Genomic DNA, 25000 nt, shown 5'->3' on the forward strand with positions numbered 1-25000 from the left:
GAATTTTCGAAGCAGCGCGCGTTAAGCAATCAAGAAAGTTTTTGATCGCTAACTAAACAAAGCGCTTGAAAAATATATATTATAACTCAAAATATGCCTTGTGCAATTTACAGTTAAATCTAACCACTCAATGGATAAAAATTTCTTGAAATTTATTCCAATCGCTTTGTTTTCTTGCAGGTATAAGTGCAAAAATTATGCCCAAACGCCGCTGCCGAAACAAAATTTCACGAGGAGCTTTCTGTTTGTCGAAATACACGTGCACAAAACCGCAAGATTAATTTAGTTAATTGATCACTATCATGTTTCATGAGAGAACAAACAAGGTCAAATTGTGTACAAAAGTGCTCTTTCGAAAACTTTCACTGAAAGATAACTTACAAAACACAAGAAAACCAACAGAGAAAATCGCTGGAGGTATTCTCGCATTTTACGGAATATAAACGCACGATCGGATTGATTTATTTGTGGAAGACACTGATCTTCCGAGGTATGCCGAAGGTGAAAATTCCTTCGATTACCAATTTATGTTAGGACAAAAAAAACTTGTTATTTGCAAAAAATCCATCGGTTGATCAATATAAAGCTAAATTTCGGAGCAAATCAATGCCCATTATGACGTTAATTGCTACGAAGGCCTTTAATTCTGCGCGGCTTACTCCATGAAAAAAGGTAATGCGCCCGGGGGTTTTAACAGTTTTTGACAGGCATACCTACTCGTTTCGTTTACCATTAATTCCCATAGATCATCTCCTATGAAAACTAGGAAAAATATTTAATTCATTCTGATTATCTAAAACGAAATACCGAGCAGTGGCTGCCACGAAATCTGGAACTTGAATACTATCGAGCTGATCATTCCAGCGAGCTTCTTGTTTATCATCGGTCTCTAGGTTTTCACCGTCTTCTTCGTCACTTTTAAAGCCACCTAAATCAAAATTTTTGTTTCTAATATCCCCTCCTCTTACAGGAAAACCATAAAAGATCCCTTAGATCCCTAGATCCTCCGAATCCGAAAAAAAAAAAGCATGAATATCCCCATCGTTCGGTGCGCTATCTAGCGCATCGGCTGTTGTTTTCGCGTAATTTGATCGCGCGATCGAAAGGGCAAAAAGACAGCCCTTGTGGGGTCTCTTAGGGCCGATTTACACGATACGATTTTGTCGCATGCGACAAGCTCACGACAGGCCTACGACATGACTTACGATTGTCGCAGCGTTTTAAAACATGTTTTAGGGCCGATTTACACGATACGATTTTGTCGCATGGGACAAGCTCACGACAGGCCTACGACATGACTTACGATTGTCGCAGCGTTTTAAAACATGTTTTAAAATGCTACGACATTTTTTCTGACGTACACAACAATCGTAAATCATGTCGTGGGCTTGTCGTAAGCCGTTGTCGCATGCGACAAAGTCGTACCGTGTAAATCGGCCCTTAAAATGCTACGACATTTTTCTGACGTACACAACAATCGTAAATCATGTGGTGGGCCTGTCGTAAGCCGTTGTCGCATGCGACAAAGTCGTACCGTGTAAATCGGCCCTTAGGGCCGATTTACACGATACGATTTTGTCGCATGCGACAAGCTCACGACAGGCCTACGACATGACTTACGATTGTCGCGGCGTTTTAAAACATGTTTTAAAATGCTACGACATTTTTTCTGACGTACACAACAATCGTAAATCATGTCGTGGGCATGTCGTAAGCCGTTGTCGCATGCGACAAAGTCGTACCGTGTAAATCAGCCCTTATCAGCTGTCAAAATATGCTCACAACACGGCAAATGATTGGTCAATTATCCTTCTAAATCTCCATAACAACAAAAAATTTAGATTTCCTAGGGAGACTGGGTAGAGGCCTAAGATCAACTCCGATCAAGACGCCATTTTGTACGGCCGGTTTTGGCCGGTTTAGGTATTTCAGGGGTCATCGCGCGCGGCCGGTTTTGGCCGGTTTAGGTGTCAATGGTGTCAATGGTGTCAATGGTTTAGGTGTCAATTCATAAAGAAAATTGTATTTTCCATTTTCATTAATTCATTTTCCAGATTACATTTCCTTTCCTTTCCTTTGAATGAACTTGTTTGACGTTCATGGTTTGGTTTATTAAAAAGTGCTGCATTATTAAACTTGTGGAGACAAATGACTGTTAAATGCTCAATTTATGATACTGTGTCAGGCAGTGCTGGGTTCAATTGCTTACTACTGGGTGTTGTCATGATGGTAGAAGTGAAATTAATATGTGACTGTTGATTCATTGTAGGAGTTATCAGGCTGTGGCTGGTCAAAGAAGCTCAAGTTTGAACTTGCACCCAATGTTGTGGCACTCACCAAGAGATTTAATCATGTAAGTTGTTGCAATATGAAAGTGTTGAGAGGGTACTTGCTAGTCCCACTGCCAGCAACCTCCATGTTGCAAGCAACATTTAACAATTTAAGGGATTTATGATTAAATTTATCTTACATCTAAGTTTTCAGTTGACTCCAAAATGATTTTGTGACATCTTTTACTCAGCACAGATTCTGCTGGGAAAGTATAACTGCTTACACCACATGTAGAGTTGTCACTTGACCAGTATCATTAGTTCATTACTTTGAAATGAAGTCGAAGATACATGTCAATTAATTTTGCAAAAAATAATTTTTCTTTTTTTGTTTCTTCACTCCATTTTGATACTAAACATCAGGGGTCATTTGTAGGACATAATAATAACAATTAACAATTATTCCATGAGCGCGCGTTGGACATGAGATGATAGATAGCCAACGGTCTCAGGTGCGTAGCGCCAAGTTGGCTATAATCATCTCATATCCAACAAGCGTGAGTGGAATAATTGTTTTATTAAAAATGCCCCCAAAATAGATAAAACTAGACTACAATAAAAATAAAAAGGCAAAAAAGTCACGCATATGCTTGCCATGTTTGTAGATCATGGTAAAAATTAATGGCTCATAAACCATGATGGCTTAGCCAAGCAAAACTCTCGAATTGCATTATCCAATGATCCAGTTTTTAATAACTGCTAATATCCCAAAATCAATTATAATAATAATACTGAACCTTGAACTCTTGAAGAATGGACCATCAAATGAATGCAAAAATACTACTTTTAAAGAATTACAGCTACAATGTACTGTACTACAGATGTACTATACACTGTACATGTGCTTGAACTAACTGCTATCACCACCCCCATAATGTAGCTGCCATGAAAGCAACACAGGTTATTTACTATTTTACATACAACATTCAGATGAGTACATTTATGGAAAGAAACCCCCAAAACATATGGCTTTTTGTAGTCAATTAGCCATTTTCTTATTTGCAATTGCCAGAAAATGTAATTACATGTATGTAATGTTCAGGAGTGTTTGGGGGTTACTCTATTTTAATAGTAATACAGTAATACATAGTTCTACAAGTAATACAAGTAATACAAGTTGTATAGACCGCCGTCATTTAAATATTCTTTTGTTTTTATTCAAATTCGTTCATGAGCTGAAAATTCAAAAGAACATTTTGCCTTGAACGAGGCATCAAGGTCTAATTTATATAAAAACAAAAGAATATAATTATATTAAAATAGCGGCCATTTTGGAATAAGGTGTATGTTATCAGGTCTGTGGTTGTGATCGAACTACGTAACCATCATGTGCGCAAAAAGAGCTTATTTTACATGTGAGCTTAAACTAAATATTATTTTACTTATTTTTGAATAGACAAGTTTTTGGGTTCAGAGAGAAATTCTCAATGCAAATAGAGCCAAGGTCAGAGCTGGAGTTTTAACTCACTTTATCAAGGTAGCCAAGGTATGTACTGTACATGTAGTATTGTATTGATTTCTAAGGAATACTGTTACAGTATGAAAAAGTTGATTCCAAACCTCTGACCCCAGTTAGATTGTGTAACTCTCATGTTAATCCAATCACCATCATTTTCGAGGTTCAGTTAACTTTGTCGGATCTCACAATCTTCTCGGCTTTGAAAGTTCTTGGTTCTCTGTAAAATTCCATTTGCTCTGTGTCAACTACTTTAGCATTAAAACTACATGATTGTACATGACAAAAAAAGCACTTGTAGTATATTGCTAACAGTACATGTTACATGTACATTCTTCTATATGGTTTACCCTGTCTTAAATGCTCATTGTTAGGTGAAAGAACTACTGTAGGTTGGGGTGTATTTTCCAAAGCCTCCACTTTTTCATCTAATCCAAATCAGCCGTGTCTGACTTTTGTTCCTGACTCTTTCCTTTCTTGTTTTATTTTAAAAATTACATGCAGAAACTTTTGGAATTGAACAACCTTCATTCTCTTAAAGCTGTGATATCTGGACTTCAGAGTGCTCCAATTTACAGACTTGACAACACTTGGGCAGTATGTAAATCATTATTACTATTGTATAATTTTTGTTTTATAAAATGATGATACTGATAAATTTTAGCAATTTGGCCGTACATTTTGTTTTTTTTTTCCCGTCTTTATTTACTTTGAAGAAGTGATTTGGAAAAACATTTTAACTACAAAAAATTGCGGCAGAGTAATCTTATTCTAAGAATGTTTTGAAGAAAATATTCTGTCGCAATTTTTTATAGTTTATTCATGTAATTTGGAATCTAGTGTTGATCTGTAGGCAGCATTTTCAAGTTTTGGCTAATTGGACCTCACTTGCAAACAACTGGTTGTGTTTATTATTTCATACAGACCTTTCATTGTCAATAATTTATGAGTACATTTATTAACATAATGATCTGTTTTGATTCCAGTTAATCCACAGGAGAGATCGAGTTGTGTATGACAAGTTAGTTGAACTTTTTTCAGAGGAAGAGAACAAGTATGTCCCTTATTTTATCAATGAAAATAATAACATTATGCAGTACTCACTCAGCCAAAGGCTAATAGTTGTTCCTCTGCAACAGATATCGGTTGTTCAATAGGTGGATAACGCCATGAACCGGAGAAATCGCTATCAAGTGGATGAAAACGAGCATGTCCTTTTGAGTTATCCAGTGGGTAGTGATTTATCCAATGGATAGCATTATCCACCCTTTGAGCAACTGGGGACAGGTGATTACCTGAACTACTACAAGCCCAATGCCAAATGCTGTGAGATGGCAAAATCTCGAAAGGGTGAAAAAATCTTGTAGTGGCATGTGAGGAATTTTTTTATTGTGCCAGGTGCAAATCCACAGTCTCCAGAGGCCAGAAGCACATGGCCTTGAAGTGTGGAACTTGCAACTCTTTTCCTTGGAAGAAAGCTGAGGACTTTAGTACACCAATTTTATGCCCAAATATGGACATAAATAAGATCGACGCTGCACGCGCGGGAAAATGCATTAGCTACGTTACATCCAAATAAGGAAATTTTTAAACTAAAAAAAAGCCCAACTCTGAACCAGAGTTAAACGCTTCAAGGTCATGAGCTTCTGCAGAGGCTTGATACCAAAATTGAACCTCCTCTCAAATGAGAAGTCAGAGTACTATTCTATGTATACATGTACGATCAATTCTTTCACGACCTGGAACTTTATTTTGTTATTATTATTATTGTTCTTCTTAATAATAATGATAATGATAATAATAGTAATACTACTACTACTACTACTACTACTACTACTACTACTACTACTGCTGCTGCTGCTGCTGCTGCTGCTGCTGCTACTACTACTAATAATAATAATAGTAATATAACGTCATAATGGATGCCCTCAGGGGGTGGTCACGGTAGGTGGATTTCACGATGCGCGAGCTCTTGGGAGGCAGAAGCACAGACGCACTGCGAAAGATGGAGAGGGCAGTGCTCTCGGGCACGTTGAATGTCGCCCGGACTTTCAAGGTTGCAGTCTGAGTTAGTAATAGATAGAAAGAGGACCGTACACACAACACGTTTCTGATTTGTTGATGATGAATGCATAAATAAAGGTTTTGCACGGCAGCCATGTTGCACAGCCCTTTACAATAAACAACACTTTAAAATGGATACAATGACTACGTGATCTTCATAGTTGCAATGTGTCACGTTTTCCGTTCAGAAGCTAAGATCTTAACATGGTTCAAAATGAAATAAGATTGGAAGAAAGCTAATTTTTTTGGTTGTGTTTAGGAAAAACCTGAGGGAATATTTAAGCTCAGTAAAGCTGCCCTGCATTCCGTACTTCGGTAAGCGTTAATGGTAATTCTTAAAGCGAGTGTCATCTGTTGTTGATGGTATAAAATGCAGCAAAATGCAGCAAAAAACTTGAAGGTGAAATTAGCAAGCATGTGACGGGAGTAGGACCGCAAGTTTTCTGCTCCAAGCATGCACACTATGAAAAATAATTGTGGACTCCAAACATTATGCCTGTAACACGTTTAGAGCATTCAAAACTTGAAAAAGTAAAAGGCTCTACTTACGAGCCAGATGGCCCATCAGGCTGGCACTTATCTCCGGTTTCATTAGCTTGAAGCGACTAGGAGTATATCTACTTCCCCCTGGATGGGATGCTAGTCCATCGCAGGGTTACCTACAGCATTTCGCCGGTACCCATTTATACACCTGGGTGGAGAGAGACCGTGAGAGTTAAGTGTCTTGCCCAAGAACACAACACAATTTCCCCAGCCAGGGCCCGAATCCGGACCACTCGATCCCGAGTCGAGAACTCTAACCATGAGGCCAGCGCGCCTCTCAAAACTTGAAGAGTTGTTTTTTTCCTCTCTAAAGTTTAAAACAAACGTCTTGCATTGATGGAGATCTTTAGAAGAAAGTTTTCTTTGCGTTTTTTACCAAGGATCATCTGAATCCACAGATTAAAGCTTTATTTATCTCCTTACTCTTTTCACTTGTGTCCTATCTCATTTCTTCACGCTGCGATTCCTCAGTTTGGACAGGGCAATGTATTGCCAAGCTGATCCATTGGATAAGGTCAATGCAGGCTTTGAAGACAAGTTTGTCGTGTGTTCCTGTTCTGACAACAGGTCTTGGAAAACTCTTCCAGTGGTCTTGTACAGGTCACTTCCAGTCAGAAATGACAGACTTGCTTTTTGTCTTTGATAGGAATGTATCTAACCGATCTGACATATATTGACACCATTCATCCTAACACTGGTGGCTTGGATGATGCTAGAACGCGAAAGGTACCTCTGACTCACAATTCCTCAGAAATACTGTGTTGAAAAAGTTATATGCGACTTCTTATGTTATGGTAACTTGGCAATGTGGAAAGTTAAGGCACATACACTTCTAGCTTGTACTAGACTGTTAAGCCAAGCAATGGTGGAGAGAAATGATAGTATTAATCATTTTTGTTGTTGTCTTGTAGATGAATGACATTATTAGGTTAATATCGGAATTTCAACAATCGAATTACGGTAAGTGGCCAGAATCGTTATTGTTTAATAATTATTAAGAACATGTGCTTTCATTTGATCATCTAGGACCTTCGACAAAAATTAAACAATTTGTTCCCTTTGCTTTATTCAGAAAATCTGGAACCGTCAGCTTCCATTCAAAGTTACATTAGTTCTGTCAACTACATCGAAGAACTGCAAAAGTTTGTTGAGGACGACAATTACAAGTAAGAATGGAGTTCAAGCACTGTGCTATGTTTTCTCTCTACACAATATTGAGTAGAATGACAATAAACCTGACACAGGTAATTATGTTTTTTTCTTTAAGGTTGTCACTTCAGATCGAACCGAAAGCCAATACGACGAATTTAAAAGCCAAAGCCTCTAGGTCAAGAGAGAGCATAAGTGGTAAGAGGGCGTGATGAAAATAAACTGTTTGCCATACAAAATCTACATTGTAGCAATTTCATTTATTTTCTCGTGAAAGTCAATTATGCCAAATTGTTTTTGCTGCAGATGTTCCTCGGAGGTCACCCGTTTCATCCCGTTCAAAGTTTGTTCCGGGGCACAGAAAATCGGCCAGCTTGGGAGCCGTGTAAGTTATACCGTGTACATCGAATTGAGCCCCAAATCACGGATTTGGTTGTTACACCTAGCGATTTCTTGTACGTTAATAAACCAGTAAGATAACTTGTGTTCACGTTGTTGAAATGTCACTTAGTCGGCAACAACAGTTTTTTTTTTCTGGACTATCTTCCGCCGGACGATCTTTGCCATTTGTTGGTCAACTAGATTAACGGCGATGACAGCTCCCCTCGTTATGGAACATCGAGGGAACACTCTATGCCCTGTGCCGTTCGAAATTCATTAACATTATTTAACTGATGTCGTCATTCAGACGGAAAACACGCACAGAGCTGGTGTGATGTATTAGTGTTTGTTTAATGTTATCAAAACAGTCGCTATCGTCATCATTATCATCATCATCATCATCATCACCACCACCATGAGATAACGAGAACGTACATGTATGATGCATTGCGAGCATTCCCCATTCTCTTTGTTATACTGAGCACCGCAAGTTTTCTAATTAAGTGGATGGGGGGGGGGGGGGGGTGGTGGGGGGTTGTGGTTGTGAGTAGTCTCTCTTTTGTCGGGGATTTAAAAGCACGCCGAACACACGCGCAGGTGATTACTGATTTGGTGAATAGACGACACACCTTTTCACGTGCGAGCCTTTTGGTCAATTTACTGTAAAATTGACCATTGTGAGGCTTAACTTGTAGATTGCAAATCGAACGAGTTTTTTTAGTTGCCTCGCTGTTGCTAACATTGCATTATATTTGAAATGGTGTTTTGGCTTGCTTGTGATCATTAATGATCACAATGTGAACTGTTGCATGCTCATGCAATATTGATGTGCCATATTACTATTCTTCTCTCTAAACAGCATGCCTAGTTTCTTTGGAGCTAATTTGTCGTCATCAGAGTCTCTATGGTAAGCTAATATTTGACTGAATTGCTTTTTCACCACTTCTTTATTTAAACGATATTAGAATGCGAGGCCCTTGTGTCCCGCTGGTTTACTTTGTGCGTACTTCAATTATTCACAGCCGTTTTAGGGAACGTTGTAATTAAGAACGCAAAAGTAAACCGTACAGTGCTCAATGGAAAGAAAGTAAAAGTTTATGGTGTGTCGGACACTGTCACAACTGATGAATTCATAATTTCTTTGTAAAGAAAACGTTACTGAAAAAAAAAAGTGGCTATCGCCACCGACTGCTGGACTTATTTCAGTGATTCGGTTGAGATTAGGATTGGTATTGTTATGGTAACTTATCATGTTTATTTGTTGTTGGGGGTTAGGGGTAACGGGGAGGCTTCGTCGTCATAAGAGATCTAGGGGACAGACACTGTAATATATAACACAGTGATTTGCGTCTATTTTGTGTATTCCTGGATATGAGGAAGTGGATTTTGTCTCTATCAATAAATCAAAGAAACTTACAAGCAGTACACAATTAAACTTGACTTCTAGTTGCAGTATAGCAAGCAGTACTGGATCGCGAAATCTACTGGATGACAGTATGCTTATTGACGACAAGTGCTCCATCGGTAAGTTGCGTTTAGTGTCCTTCGACTAAGATGCATGAGGAAGCCTTGCAATCCTGTTTTTAGCATTATGGCTGGTAGGTAAAGGTCCTTTATACTTACTGATTAGCGTCCAGTGTGAATGTGCTTGAGCTATTGAAAAGGCCACCGTCGTCACAGTTTAAAGGACATTGGGTAGAATTTGTGTGCCAAGTTTCGAAACAAAGGCGTTGGCAGTAATGCAATTAATTTCTTTATCATCTCTCGCAGTTGTATAGCTGATTTGGCAACCGCAGTTCGACATGTAAACTCTTAAACTCCACTTCGAAGTGGGATTGGGTTAAGGGGGAATAGTTTTTGAGTGGACAATCTTGTCAATCTTAAGTTGTCTTTCTTTGGATATGTTGTAACATTGTGAGAAACCAGTGCCAAATTTGTATGGTTGCGTGAAATGAACATTTGACTTGATTGTGTTAATTATTAATTTCAGTTTACAGTGTCCCCAACTAGTGCTCTAGCGCTAGAACGACTAGACACTTAAATAAGGTTCTTTTCCTTTCCTTATATACCGGCTGTTAGAAAATGGCGATAGCTGCATTGTAGGAAAATATAATAGCCCAAATGTATCTTCCAAATGGTACGTTACTGGTGCGTAATTCTTTGTCAATTCTAGTCCTTTGTGGGGCAAACGGACAAAACTGTAATTTCAAATTATGAATTGCCAAAGTAGTTGTTGTCCCCCACAAAGGAATGGAACTGACAAGGTGTTTATTGGAACGGACTTTATACTGCGAGGAAACATATCCTGAGCCTCCCGATACTGACAGTGTTTCTCGCACTTGTTTTCTTTTTAAAGGTAATTTGACCAAATCAGACTTAACTTTGGATAGGTGCAGGTAAACATTTCTAGAAAAGATGTTAACTTCGGCAAAGGGGTTTAGCTGTTTTGTGGATACTTGGAAAAAAATCCTGAGTGCTCTTCATAGCCTACTTTGCTTATGTTTAGTTCTTAGTCAATCGTGGGTCGTTCTAGTACTTTGTGGGGGCAAGCGTCTCGTCTTCAGTTCACTTGAAATTAATTTTGTTTGCCCAAACAAAGGCCTGCAAATGCTCATAAATCACTGAAAACTCATCGGTAGCAAAATAGGCCATTGGAGTCGAGCCTACGACCTTCCGACGACCTTCCGATTTCTGGTTCGGGTGCTTCACCCGTGACTGCGCTAAAGGAGACTCGTGAGCCGATTTAGGCCATTAAACTAATTGTCTCGTTATTCGGCAAGGATTCAAATTGTGGAAATGCTGTACACTTGCTGTATAGTAATGAACTGGATAATAAATGTTAACCCATGTTAATGAAACGAAGAGATGATTTTATTTCGATAACGACAAGGGAAGACTCGGACGACTTTGAATTTCCCGAGAGGATGGTAATATCCCGGGGGGAGGGGGGGACTCCCATATGAAACAGACGGGGATGCTCGTCGTCTCGCTTAGGGGTGTAAATTTTGGATTTTGGTCTCGCTTAGGGTGTTCCGGGCAAAGCGCCAATATTTTTAAGCCGCCAAGATCTCGTTTAGGGTTCCGCGAAGAAACACAGAATTACGCGAAGAGAAACAAATTCAAATTCAAAGTCAAATTTTCTTTTTAACTTGTTTTTAGGGGTCAAAATTTCCTTAAGCCACGCCCAGATTTGTCTCCTTTAGGGGTCACAAAAAGCTTGAGCCACGCCCAGATGGTCTCCTTTAGGGGTTGAATTCAAAATTTCCGACGAGCATCCCCGTCTGTTCCATATGGGAGTCCCCCCCGTGGGGTAATATATTCAAAACTCCTCCCACAGCAACAATATCATTTCCGCCATCTCAATTTGGCGTTGTAAGAGGTGCGAACAAGGAAATGTAACATTTGCGACTCTGATGTTGCGGGAACTGAAGCTCATTTAAGAGTCTTTCTGTGTTTACAATTTACTTTGCCTGAGTTTGGGACAAAACCACTAACAATGCAAAACTGGGCCACAGAACAAAACGTGGTCCTGTGGATTACGAATCTTTCGTTTGGCTTAGCTGTTCATAGTAATTTCTTTGGCTCAGCCAAACAAAGTTTGACAAATATAATATCATGCTTTCCCAGGCCATACTTAACCATCAATGTGTCTGTCAAATTTTATAGTTTCCACGTCAGATTTACTCCTAATAACACGGTTTGATTTTATACAAGTCAGTCACTATCTCGTTTGAATTTTTATCCGGTGAATAAGTGTGATAATTTCTTTTCCTATGGCAGTATTTTGAGTAATACCAGTTCCGAAGACCACAAACCCAGCGAATTTGATCTTGGATTTGTCATTGAAGGTATTGATAAAAAACGGAGTTAATTCAGTGTCGTTGCCATGGTGATGTGTGTGTGTCTGATGTTTCACCTCAGTATCACAGGTGATGTGTGTTTCCACAGTGTGGGCACACTTAACTTTGATGCAATGTCTTTCGAAAGTACTGTTGTTGGCTCAAAATTGTGGAATAAGTAGACATGTGATAGTATGCGTTTTAAGCTCCTTTTTAAGTCATTGTTTAAACAGCCAATAAGGTTATGGGCTAACCATTCGTTAAGCAGTATAAAAAAAAATCTCTAGGTTGTCATGGTGTTGAACGCCGGTTAGCGCACCCCCCTTTAACCCCCCCCCCCCCCCCCTTCCCCCCCCCCCCCCCCAAAAAAAAAAAAAAAAAAAAAAAATTAAAAAATTGGCGTAACAATTGTTTTCGATTTTTCTTGGGACATCTTCATGTCCCAGGAGAAATTGCAAGCGATGATTATGCAAAGTTTCGGGAGTTAAAAGGGGTGTCTTATGGAATTTGTGCAAGTAGAGAATTAACAACAGAGAGATAAACGTGTTCACGGTAGCACAGACACATCGCTGTGACGCAGGTAGCATTTCAGCGATTCAACTGGAAAAAAATGTTTTGTAGTTAGTACCATGTATTTGGTCCAATATTGAACTGTGAACATTTTTTTTTGCAGGTTTTCTCAAGCGAAAGAAAATTTTAAAGCAAGGGAAAAAATTGGCGGTGAGTTTTGCCCAAAGTCATCCTAGGCCTACTTGTTTTCCTTCTTGTTTTTCCATTTGTTTTACAGCCGAGGGTAATCATTCTCTTCTCTTTGTGAAATGGTGGCTTTTACTGCAGAAGAAGAGAAACACATTCAGTGTTTATCCGGCCAGTGTTGAAAACTTTGTGGCTGGGGTCTTACGAGAGTAGTTCACAACAGGTCGTAATGATATGCCAAGTCGACCGGTAGTCCGATGCTCAACCATTCAAGGCAACCGGTCAGCGGTAAATGCTCCAAGAATCTAGCAACGTTAGGCAACTACACTGAATCCAAGTATAGAGTGTTTTCAGTCATGTTATCAGTAGAACAAAACGTTTGCATGATAATAGGGCATTATTCCCGGACGAATAATTATTCCCTTCTGTCAGCAACATGGCCGCCGTTTCATTGTTTGGGAACACCAACATGGCCGTCCGCCGCCGTGACGTCACGTGAAAACCTTTTCACTGAAGGGAATTATTGTTTACATTTATTGCCTCATTAGCATAAGCCCATCGTTTTCTAATGTATCAGCCAAGAAATCGTTACTGAATATTGAAAGTCAATTGCATAATGAGCTATCTCTGAAACTTGAGCGCAATTCTCCAGATAATCTCTGAGGAATTCGAAATTTTATAAAGAATGTATGGTCTCATTAGCGCTTTTGCCACCCAAGAATTTATCAGTTTTTGATGGCTAATAACTGGCTCGTTATCAAAGCCAAAAGGCTTAAAATTGGAGTTTTAACTTAGTTTAACGCGTTCTTTTATCTTCTATCAGAAAACTCGTACGTTAATGAGACAAAATGTAATCAAGGACTCAGTAAAGATTCGCTTATTTATTCGACGATCGCGATAATGGCCGCCAGTAAGTTATCCTTTTATCTCGGTGCTAATTAACCTGACCAGCCTCCTTTAACACGTGCCAACAGGTCTACTAAGGCTCATTAGCACAATGATAAAAGAAATATTTATTGGAGGCCATTTTTACATTATGACAATAAGAGTATTGGCAAAGACGATTATAGACTGATGGCTGTTTTTTTGTTTTTGTTGATGTAGGTATCTTCCTGGCAGAAGTTCTGGGTTGGTCTCTGTGGAAATTGGCTTCATTTTTTCCTTCCCAAACACAGAACTTTTGGAAGGCGCGATAGAGAGGCCGTACGTCAGCTTCCACTCTTGTAAATTTTTGTGTAGATTTTATCATTCTGCGCTGTCGCTGTTCACATACTTTTTATGTTTGTATTACTGTTGCAGTTTAAGAAAGATGCCCATAAAATGGTGAATGTCGCCGACTTTAGTGTTTTTTTGTTGGAGGACCCTCGCCACCCTGACGCGTTTCAACTTACAGACGGTATTAGAGGTAATTGATGACATTTTAACTAGAGCGGTTTTCAATTGAGTGTCGAAAGTAATTAGCGAATTACTTTGGTTTTGCATTACTTTATTCAGTGATTGGTTCAAAGTTCTCGCGCCACTTTTTCAACCAATCAGAAATGAAACCAAAACCTATTGTGGCTCGCGCGTGCACATTTTCCCGCGCTTTGTGTTGGCTACGTGTAATTACTTCTAGTTTTGATTGGTTTACTGGATTGTCTCCGTCCTTTTTGATTGGCCAAAGTAATTACTTTGGTTTTGGTTTTGGTTTTACGACACTCGATTGAAACTCGCTCAATGCATATGTTGACGTAAATTGTTTTTACTGGGAGAAGTCGCATGCAATTGAAGCAACTAATCCTTGGAAAAAAATACCATTCTCTATTTCCTGACCGAAATTGATATACTCGGAGAAGTCGGTGATAGTATTCTTTTGAATCTGTTCCGTTGTCAGAATGAATGAGGTGAGCCGTATTGTTATTCTTCGCTGAATTCCAAATCGTAACGAAAGGGTCGCAGAGCAATTCTCCTTTTGAGCACGGGTTCCTCTGTTTTTTTTTTTTTTTTTCTGTCGTTTCCGGATGTGTTGCAGTGAGAATCAAACAAAAGTGAGACGGACATTCATCGTCTTTTTTAATCCTCTGTTTTCTCAGGGAACTCGTACAAATTTAAGGCGGGAACAAAACCGGCTGCGTTGGCATGGTACACCTATGTACGACAAGCTACAAAGGGAGAAAACGAACTCAAGGTCAGTCTTGTTGCAGTGGCTTCTGTTTCCTTTATGATTGGTCCAGAAAGTGGACGTGAGATGTTTCAGCCAAATCCTTGATTTTCACGTTACGCCACGGCGGTCATGGTTCACAAACATGGCCGATGACGTCATAAATTTAACCAAATTGTCCGAGCTATAGAGTGTTTTCACTCACGTGATCAGCAACCTTGTTTTTCCACTGAAACAAAAGAAAACGTTTGCATGATAATAGAGCTCAATTCCCGGAGGATTAGCTGGGGACACCAACATGGCCGCCGTTCCTTTGTTCATGGACACCAACATGGCCGCTGTGACGTCACGTGAAAACAATCTATATGACCACTTTTTTTTTTTATTCTACTGTAGCTTCCACAAAATCTGATCACATTCGAAGAATCTGAAGAGCAACAAAGCTGACACGGTGTCGAAGGAATAATCAAGTTCCAGAGTGGGGTGGTTGCGATCGCATTCTCTTGGTTGAGATCGCCAAGGCCTTCGTCAAAAATAATGGTTCCTGAGTGCTGGTACTGTTTTGAAAAAAGTGTGATCGCTTGATTTCAAAGTAGGAGATTATTGCCGGCATTCAGTTGGAACGTGAAATGGTAAATCACCTGTCATATTGACAGCATTTTCCTCAGTTTGAGCACCAAAGGAGCAGTGTTTCGTCCAACTCCTATTCATAGTGTGATTATCCAAGGACACGGAACAGGACGTGGTAAATCCTTTGTTGACAGGAATTGCGCTTTTCCAGGAAAATGTTGTTATGACCTCAGGGAGGACCAAAACAGCATGGATCGCAGAATTTCTTGTTATCTTGTTATTATTCAGAGTTGATACATTTTGTACAGCCGTGTTCCGCTCTGCCAGATTTTAATGGAGAAATTGAATTTCATTTAAGGAAAACGGAGTGTTCTGAGACATAGAAAGGACAGATTTTTTTTTATAATTTACAGCTTTTTATTATAGTAATGTTGTTCATTAGTCAAACTCTATACAGCGAATTAAGGTAAACTCCTGCGAAGCTTATTTAACGGAGGTGGTCAGTATTCTAGCGTTTATCTTATGCGGGAAAGCTCTGCTTGTTTTGGACTCCTGTATTTATTATGGCCTTGCCATTGAGAGGCTTCAAACAAACCATGCGAAATATTCTGTCCTTGTCTTGAAAATTTAAGGTACATTTTAAAAGCTGTACTTGAACTTGACCGATTAACTGTTTCTCCAAGGCCCTTCAAGTTTAAAGTCGCCGCAGGCCATTTATACAATAACCCTGCGAGAATTGTCCCTTCGCAGAGCAAGCGAGAAGCCCGCGAGACGTGAGACGGCAGAACCACCGTCTTTCTTTCTCGATAGGGCATTTTACACTTAGTTGTTTTCTGAGTTAATCGGCCTTTCAATGTAGCGAAACTGTAGATGGCCTTTTTTAATAGGCAATTGAAACCAATTGGCTTGATTTATGTAACACTGAACTAGAAAGCGTTTGGACAGTAAGCATGGTTTACAGGAGTAAAGTATTAAGGTTTTTGTTTCATTGGGGACACCTAATTACAGTAGTTTTTGAGCCTGTCTCAACATTCAGGACATGCTAGTCATAATGCAAAGCAAGTGTATGTAGCGGGCGCTGAGCATGCGATACAAATCTGGTAGCATGCAAACAAGTAACAAATTGTTTTGTTCTTACTTCTGATTGGCCGAGAATGTGGAGGGTGATTTCTTAAGCCGATCGCCAATCGAAGCAATGACAAATCAAAGCAATCGTGAATGAAATGTTTCTTCCTTAAAGCGTACATGCGTGTACGTGCAAGAAAGTGAAAGGAGACACTTGAAGGATGAGGTTGAGCATAATGGCGTGAATTATCAAAGTTACAGTTTTGTGTCTATCCGTCCAAGCCTTTGGCTGACGCAGATATTACATGAGTCCTTGATATTTCTTGCTTTCTTGCTTTCATTCTTGCATTCTTTCATTTCATTCTTTTTTGCTCAGTTGCATTCTTTCTTGCTTTCTTTGTGGAAACTGTATCATGTGATTCCCTTATGCGTATACTTGAGCGCGCGTGAAAACAAGGGCACAGGTAACTGTGCACTGTACACAACTTTTAAGTGACTTTGTTTTGACGTTTGCAAGCCGGTATCGTGTTGATCTCCTCCCAACCTCAAATATTCCTTGTAGGTAAGACATCAGTTCTAGATTTCAAGACCTTGGTCAATGTCTCTACATTTACACTTGCTTCTTGAACGTTAGCATCCTTTTGTCCGGAGATATGATATAACTTAGGCCCCATCCACACTATTGTGTTTTCAAAAGTAGTCTTTTCGTCTGGGCGAAAACGAAGCAAAATATTTTCATCCGCTTTATTGTTTTCGTATCGTTTTCACCTATCCACACTACTCACTCTCGATAACGATGTAACTAACGTATGTCAAAATTTTCCCACGCTTTCCAAGTCATCATTTCCAAAACTCTTCCTTTTCAACGATCCGCACTCGTGCGTTTTCAATTGTTTTCTACGCCCTGACGTCATCGTTTTTGAAAACCTCCGTTTTCACCTATCCACACTACAGCCAGAACGTTTTCAAAACGATGCGTTTTCAGAAGTCTCCACGTTGCAAAACGTTTTCGTCAGCGTTTTCGAGCGTTGTAATGTGGGTGACAGGCGAAAACGCATGAAAAGCCGTTTTCAAACAAAAACGCAGTAGTGCCTGGATGGGGCCTTAACGTCTATTGTGATCACAACTAAAATTGCGATAATGGCATTGCTTAATGCCAGAGTACTGAGAACAAAACTAATCCTTTTCTTTACATTTGATAAAGTGACAATTATTGGTATAAACGCTTTTATTTGTGTTTTGCAAGAAAGAGATTTTCAACAAGGATATACAAGATTTATTGCTTGCATGTACATACATTTACATTTTGATGCATGACTTGCTGGGGTTTTTATGAGTATTTATATATTTATATTGCAGATTACTTCATCAGAACTAAAATTTCATTGGAAATGTGAATTTCCCTCTCGATTTTATTTTATTCCCTTTGTTCTGAAGAAATATTTCACTAAGTGTATATAGTTGAACATTTGTACAGGCCCTTCGCCGGCCTACTGACATAAGCGAGGCGCCTTGCTTTACTTGTTTGGTAAACATGATTTGGGTGCCCACAGCGGTACAATACAGGATCTTGCGGTGACTTGACTGTTGTTTTTTTTTTCGTTGGAAGAAACGTGTACGACGCTCCCTTTCTCTCAGAGAACGAGACCTTGCTGCTTCCTAACCATAAGTCCACTTAAATGACTTAGAAAAGTGCTATAGTGATTAAAAAAATCACTTTCTTTTTCACTCACGTTCAAAACTGACCTACTGTACCTGAGAGGGTTGGCTCACTTGCTTAAAATCTTATCGTGTAAATGCAGCTTACTATATCTGCAAAACACCAGTTTAAAAGTCTGACAGCCCGGAACTCACGTCCTGCATATTAATTTCAGCTGCGTACACACGCACGCATTGCATTCTTACTGGTGAGACGTCTTTTAATTTGACGTCATTTTCTCTCGATCCAGCTCTCTCGAGATTTTAAAGACCATTAAGGACGGAGCCTAGTATTGTTATTGCGCATACATTCTGCGCATCTCGAGATAACTCGGATTTCCTATGGCTGGTGCTTATTAACACAGGGATAAAACTATGCGGAGAAAGCAGAACTTAGAAAGTGATCTCGGTATCCAAAAAGAAAATTGGGGGTAACCACGCATTTTTCAGAGATAATTAAGCTTCAACTTTGGAAAAGAACGCCATACATTGCTTTGTATTTTAAAGCTTTTTACAAAAATTGTTGATGAATTATGTTCGAGAAATGAGTGGTTACCCCCAATTTTCTTTTTGGATTTCAATAACACTTGTGGAGATCTGCTTTTCGCTCACATTCAGTAAACCGCGCAAACATACCTTTGAATTAGTAGGCACCGTCCTTAAAAGTTGGAAAATTCCAGTTAACATAGATAGGTGTCCTTTTGAAATAAAGGGCTTGAAGCGTGGGTCACTTAGCGTTTAGTTAACATACTTTTCAAATCCAAAGAAAAAGAAGAATTGATTTTTGGTCATAGCAGCACTTTAGTGGAATACCACATAACTTTCCACCGCAAACCGCTTCCAACCCTTGCCATGTCAAAAGCAAGAGGATGACTCGAAGTCCTTCACACAGAGCCTGCTATTCACGCTTTTTTGATGAAGCATAGCAAAACATTCTAAACCTACAGCCTATCAACACACGAACGCCGATCCTCATACTGAACAATACCGTAGATGCCCAGACATATTCATGCGTAACCCGCCCGGCAACGAAGGGATGCGCGAGCAGAGTAGACTTTTATATACCGGACTAAAATGGCGTAGGACAGAAGAACTATTGTTATTCCGATTAGGATTTCCTGATTCGGTATTGTTAATGTATGCTTTGTTCTTTTGTTTTAGGGCATTAATTATTTTTGATCCGGTATATGAAAGACCAGCCCGGGAGCGGTACATAACACAAATGCAAAATGACACTATCATCGACGACAAGACAGAAAATTCCTTTACAGACTGTTCTTAAATGATAATGGTTTTACACCTCATTTCGTCATCTTCTTCAGAAAAGACGTTTAATAATGTGTCCGTGCCATCAAACGCTTGTAAAGCCCCGAAATCAAGTGAAAGGGCGTGGCTGACACTCGTAAGCGGTGTCTCTCTTGCAGTTACATGTAATTCTTCAGTCCTTTTGTTCTTTATCACCCAGGATCGAAACACGTTTCAATATTTTCATTATTCCCATATTCTCCCAAACAGTCCCAACATACCCAACGCTATACTACACCGACATCTTTTGTTGCCATTCGACCACGGAAGTAACAAACTCAGGGACATACTTGTTCAATCCACACTACGAAACAGCCCATAAACCCGCTTTCCCAAAGGCTCATTCAAATGTGGACTGACTATAAGAGTTTTTCATGCTACTACATCACTGATAACCTTATTCTGCGAATCATTCCCGAAGTTTCAAAAAGCAAACGACAGTTTTAAGGTCTTCTTACAGGCCTTCCAAAGTTTCAGAATGTTTTCTTTTCAAAAGTCATAGCCACCTTAACGACATGGACTCATTCCACCAGACAATATCTGTTCGTTCCTGGAAGCCATGTGCAGAGCTCGAAAAGCGTACATCATTGCAACTGGCTAAATTCATAAACAATCGTAAAGAATTCAAAAGTTAGATAAATTATTATTGTTATTACATTTCTGTTGTTACGTTGTCTGTAGTCTTATGTATGTTTTTCTTGGTGGCTTGAATTTCAAATCGTAACCCTTCAAATCGGGAAGAAGTCAGGTTGTACCTGACGAAACCTTGAAATTATGATATGAAACTACAGCCAACCTGGCAGTTTGTAATGATTTTTTTCTGTAAATCCAGGAGCCGATGTAACGTTTAAGGTCGATTTCACCCTGTTTAACCTGCCTTGTAGGCGCCCTCCCCTTTTCAAATCGGGCACCCTTCCTTCCTTAGAGAAGGGGCCAGCTTTTGGGCCAATTTACACGGTACGATTTTCGTCGCATGCGACAAGCTCACGACAGACCCACGACATGAGTTACGATGGTCGTGTACGTCAGAAAAGTTGTCGTAGTATTTTAAAACATGTTTTGAAACGCTGCCACAATCAAAAGTCATGTCGTAGGCCTGTCGTGAGCTTGTCGCATGCGACAACAATCGTACCGTGTAAATCGGCCCTCATAGGCCGACTCGTAGGACTGTCGTAAGCATGTCGCATGTTTGTTTAACATTTTTTTTGGAAGAATGTTTTGATTTCGATCAAACATTTTATCTAACATACAACCAATGTTGAAGCGCGTAACCGCCTTTTCAACAATGTTGTATTGCAAAGACTAAAGTGACGTGTTTCAAACAATTATATGCATATCCAACATTGTTGGAAGCGTTCTTTTAACAATGTTGGGTCGTGTTCTGCTAGCAATGTTACAACGTATAGCCGGAACTTTATACCGTGCAAATCGGCCCTAAATCGGCCCTTCAGCCCCGGCTACACATTGTAATATTTAGAAGAAGACGTCCCAACATTGTTATAACAACGCTTTTAAGGGCGGCTACACGCTTCAACATTTGTTGTATGTTGGAGAAGATGTTTGATCGAAATCAAAACATTCTTCCAACAAAAAAATTTGAACAAACGTCATCTAACATGTATGCTACACGATCTAACATTGTTGATCCAACAAATGTCTTATAACAATGTTTAGCCTGGGCTTTACACGAACCCGGAACTTAGACATCAGATACTCTAACCCAGAACTCCACGCGAGCCGTGTTTTTGATCGAGGAGAGCCTGAACTCCAGTCACTTCTGTCCGGTTATCAGTGATGAGTCAGTAGTAGACTGTAGATTGAGGGTTACTTCGCTCTTTTATGCGGTGTCGGGGAATTAATCGATGAAATATGATGTCTCAAACGGAACTTTTAACCTGGTCAGAGCCGGACACAAAATTTTTCGCGGATAATCTGCTGGGAGTTGAAGATTGGGGTGAGTTTCTTTCATGCGCTTCCCTTGTAACTTGAAAGCGGCCGGTTTAAGTTTTCATGTAAATCATCCGCTTTTATCTTCAGGAGACTCGATTACAGATCTAAAATTCAATCCAGACGACTTATTTTTGGAAAGCAAAGATCAGGACTTGCAATTAGAGGTAAGGTTTTTGAAACATCGGAAATGTTTTCCGTTTCGCTGAAATTAAATATTGCGTGATTCGCTCATGTGTGAATTTTGCTTGAATCCTTTTAATTTCGAATCCTTACTCTTATGGGAAGTCTTTTAACTGTTTTCTACATTATTCGCTTTAATCGAAAGAAGTAAAATCAGCCTTACAGTAATATAAAGCTTCCTAGTAGAAGTTGTGGAGAGCAGAAAACAGATTAAAGTCGACCTGCTGGAAGTGAGTCTGAGCTTCCGCAAAATGCCAAGAGGAAGTGATATTGAGTTGCCTTCACGTCAAATTTGATATGAGTACGGACGCGTGTTGGATTTCCTATCAATATTATTTTATTTCTTTTAACATTTTCACGTGTTGGAGCCATAGATCAGGTCGAACAAAGAGTATTGTGTTAACATGGCTATTTAAAAAGCCGCCTCCAGGACAACGGGTACTTTCACCAACTATTCAATTCAAGGAGTACGCATGCAGCGTATTATCAGATAACTCCATCGCCCAAATGATGTCTAGCACGAATCTTGTCAAAAAGAGTCCTATTGGTCTTTGGTTGTCAAGGTTCTAATTTTAAGTAGAAACTTTTAATTTTCTCAAAGCGTGAGGTTTGTTGCAATTTTAATGAGGCCATTCATGGTGCATTGTTTACATCTCTCAAGGCCAAGGATGATCAACTTAGTGAATTTTTATCAAATCTTGGATCAGATCCACCTTCTCCTATGCTCGAAGATTTTAATTTCACTTCAAGTAAGTGATTTTTGTATGTTATTTACAAGTATTTTGTACTAGGGTTCCATGGGATGATTAATTCAGCTCTGTGTTTGTTAGGTCAGCTGTCAAATGACAATTCAAACATTTCCTTCAACAGGTGTATGTGTAAAAGAGGAACCTCTTTCTCCTTTCTCATCAAATTCGTCCTGTACCTCTCTTCCAAGTTCACCTGAGAACCAGGTATAATGAAGCAATATACGTTGTATCTTGTACACTGATCTATGTACTTTTTTGACTAAACGGGATATTTTTTACACAAAGTTACCGAGTTAATTGCACTTGATGTTGATAACAACCTGAAGACCGATAAACGTATTATGCAAAAGCCACTGTGCATAAAATGTACCCTTATTTTTTGTGGTAATGTTGTTGAAATTCCAAGAAACAGAGGCAAATGGTGGTAGCATTGCAATGAAAATAGAGGAAGAAAAAGTCATCCAGACCTGCCCTTTTTATGGGGTTGTTAGATGATTTTGTAGCAGGTGGCTGTACTTAAAAAATGCAAGGGGAAAAATTAATAAGAAATGTACATTTTATAAAAATATACAATAATATTATAAAGATTTTACATTAATAGATATAGATAGTATATTATCTAGTTTATTGTAATAGACCAGTTTTCACAGTTAACTGGATCTAGCATGAAATGGAGGCTAATGCAGGGGAAATAATATACATGAGAAAAGAGTCCTCTTCATTAGCCTCCATTTCATGCTCAATCCAACCCAACCATTAGAATACGAAATTTGCATATTCATTGCAAGTTGTTTATTTTGGTGTTGTATGTCCACTTCACGTTTTTGTGAGCCTCTTCCCTCCGACATGAATGTATTCATGTGGGTCAATAGAGTATTGTATTTTATTGTAAGTCCATGGTAATCCATCTGCTTTGTTGACATTAACTTTATGGTTCTTTTAATTACCTCTTGAATTGATTGGGTTTGCCTTTTAGTACTGTTCCCATTGGTTGTCATGATGATAATTCATTATAATGATTCATGGACCTTTGGAGTAAGTCGCAAAAAAGGCAAGAATGTTTTCATTTTTTTCCAGTTTCTCATAAATGGGGACAGTTCGCCTGTACACCAGGGGAATGCAGATTTTGAATTACTACATGCCAGTCTGCTCTCAAATCCTGCAAACATTAAGTCAGATGCTGCCCTCACACCAGTTTGTAATGTTAAAAAAGAGCGATTACCCAGTTCACAATCCTGTAGCAGCAGTGGCAACATGAAGCCTATCAAACCCATGCCAGTCACCACGTCTATTCCTGTCAGCATCCAGAAATCTCCAGTGACTAAAGCTGCTGCTGGTATGTACATACCTTTTAGTATAAAATACAGTTGTATTGAAATTTCACTCTTGGATTTAGAGTTTCTAACCTTCTGCTTAGCTCATGCAATCTCGGTTATCAGCTGAGCTCATAATACTTTATACCTTATGACCTCATGTCCTAATATGAAACCGATTGTGCCAACCATTTTGTAATGAAATTTAAGGACATGAGATTAGTTATACATGTAGTCAACTCCAATGTGCATGGAATCATTGTTAAAAGTCATGACTGTGTTGCCAGATGATAAAGGGTAAATAGTGGGGTCAAGGCTAGTTAGACGTGGCAAAATACATGACATTGTGTAGTGTACCATGGAAATCTATTGGTTTTAGGGTTGGGTCATTGCACCGCAATGATGCGTAAACTTATCGGTTTCAAATTCAATGAAGGTAGCAGCCATTTGACCCTTTAATAAAACTACTGTAAAGAGAGGCATGGGAGTGCTTGTTAAATCAAGATGAGATCCATGCTCTCTTTCAGGTGTATTTAAATCACATGTACATGTACATTGTACCAATAGTAAGCGAGGGTTAAATTACTCATTGTTTTAGACATTTTAAGTTATGTAACATTGACCACTTCCTACCAAGAGTTTTAGGATCAGTGAGACGAACAAGGAAATATTATCATCATTAAGAATCCAAACCACCTTTTGAAAGATTTTGATCCAGCTACTTATTATAATTATAATATACAGGGCTTGAAATAATTTAACGAAAAAGTCCAGTCACAATTTTGCGACAAGATACGAAAGTTTAGGGTGCGTTTTTTTGGCAAAATCCCAAGACTGATTTCTGATCTCGGATCAATGAATTCTTCAGCGTCAAAAAACGCAAAATCTGAAAAAGGATTATTTCCATGACAACGCAAATAAACAAACCCAAAGCTGCATGCAAATTAAAGAAAAAAAAACAAAAAAATGAAAATGCCACCAGAAAAAAAATACCTTAACAATTGACAAAAAGAAATGATGAAAAACTTGCTTTTTTAGCAGTAGGAAAGGTGCTAAAACTTTAGTGTAATTTCTGGCGTGAAATTTGCAGGAAACAGGGCTCGAAATTAACATTTTTAGTAAGGCGCCAATTGGCGACTGATCCAAAAATTTTGGTCGCCAGATCTTAACTTTTAGTCGCCATTTTTTTTCACTGATAATTATTTTTTTCTTCATTTTTCTGATGATCATGTACACATGCAATCTTCTTCATAGTCCTAAGTTTAGGTACACGTAAGCTTCTAAGACTGAGATACTAAAACTTAAAAGGAAGCCAGGGCTCGTAAAACATATCATTACGCATTACGAGGTAAATAATCAATGTGAAAGCAGCTTTAGTCACGTTTCCTGTGCTTCCTCCGCTTTTGTTAAGTTTCCATGTAACATCGAGTCTATAGCTTACATAAATAGACGAACCTGAACATAAACAATCACCAGTTTTCCATATTTTCAGCGCTAAAAAGCCAAGGCTTCGTTGTGAACTTCACGCTTCAATGATTGCATGTGTTGTTTAGTGCGCCCGCAATACCAGCT

General features: G+C 39.1%; 2 protein-coding genes across 2 annotated transcripts in view; both read left to right on the forward strand.

Moving 5' to 3' along the window:
- Positions 1–17812, forward strand: part of LOC137992997 (ras-specific guanine nucleotide-releasing factor RalGPS2-like) — a 29818-nt gene extending 12006 nt beyond the window's left edge. The window contains exons 5-23 of the mRNA XM_068838643.1: positions 2270–2353; positions 3727–3816; positions 4291–4383; positions 4773–4840; positions 6110–6165; positions 7040–7119; positions 7305–7353; positions 7466–7559; positions 7661–7740; positions 7849–7927; positions 8783–8830; positions 9371–9447; positions 10280–10319; positions 11704–11771; positions 12436–12482; positions 13563–13661; positions 13758–13863; positions 14531–14625; positions 14995–17812. Coding sequence (XP_068694744.1) covers positions 2270–2353; positions 3727–3816; positions 4291–4383; positions 4773–4840; positions 6110–6165; positions 7040–7119; positions 7305–7353; positions 7466–7559; positions 7661–7740; positions 7849–7927; positions 8783–8830; positions 9371–9447; positions 10280–10319; positions 11704–11771; positions 12436–12482; positions 13563–13661; positions 13758–13863; positions 14531–14625; positions 14995–15045 — 1404 coding nt within the window. The 3' untranslated portion in view covers positions 15046–17812. The remainder of the gene's footprint in view (positions 1–2269; positions 2354–3726; positions 3817–4290; positions 4384–4772; positions 4841–6109; positions 6166–7039; positions 7120–7304; positions 7354–7465; positions 7560–7660; positions 7741–7848; positions 7928–8782; positions 8831–9370; positions 9448–10279; positions 10320–11703; positions 11772–12435; positions 12483–13562; positions 13662–13757; positions 13864–14530; positions 14626–14994) is intronic.
- Positions 17813–21009: 3197 nt separating this feature from the next.
- The window catches only part of LOC137992998 (cyclic AMP-dependent transcription factor ATF-6 alpha-like), a 22553-nt gene continuing 18562 nt past the window's right edge, over positions 21010–25000 (forward strand). Inside the window, exons 1-5 of the mRNA XM_068838644.1 lie at positions 21010–21190; positions 21274–21350; positions 22028–22115; positions 22237–22319; positions 23193–23451. Of these exons, the coding sequence (XP_068694745.1) occupies positions 21106–21190; positions 21274–21350; positions 22028–22115; positions 22237–22319; positions 23193–23451 (592 nt within the window). The 5' untranslated portion in view covers positions 21010–21105. The remainder of the gene's footprint in view (positions 21191–21273; positions 21351–22027; positions 22116–22236; positions 22320–23192; positions 23452–25000) is intronic.

This window comes from Montipora foliosa, chromosome 2, assembly GCF_036669935.1.
Source record: "Montipora foliosa isolate CH-2021 chromosome 2, ASM3666993v2, whole genome shotgun sequence".
Taxonomy (NCBI): domain Eukaryota; kingdom Metazoa; phylum Cnidaria; class Anthozoa; order Scleractinia; family Acroporidae; genus Montipora; species Montipora foliosa.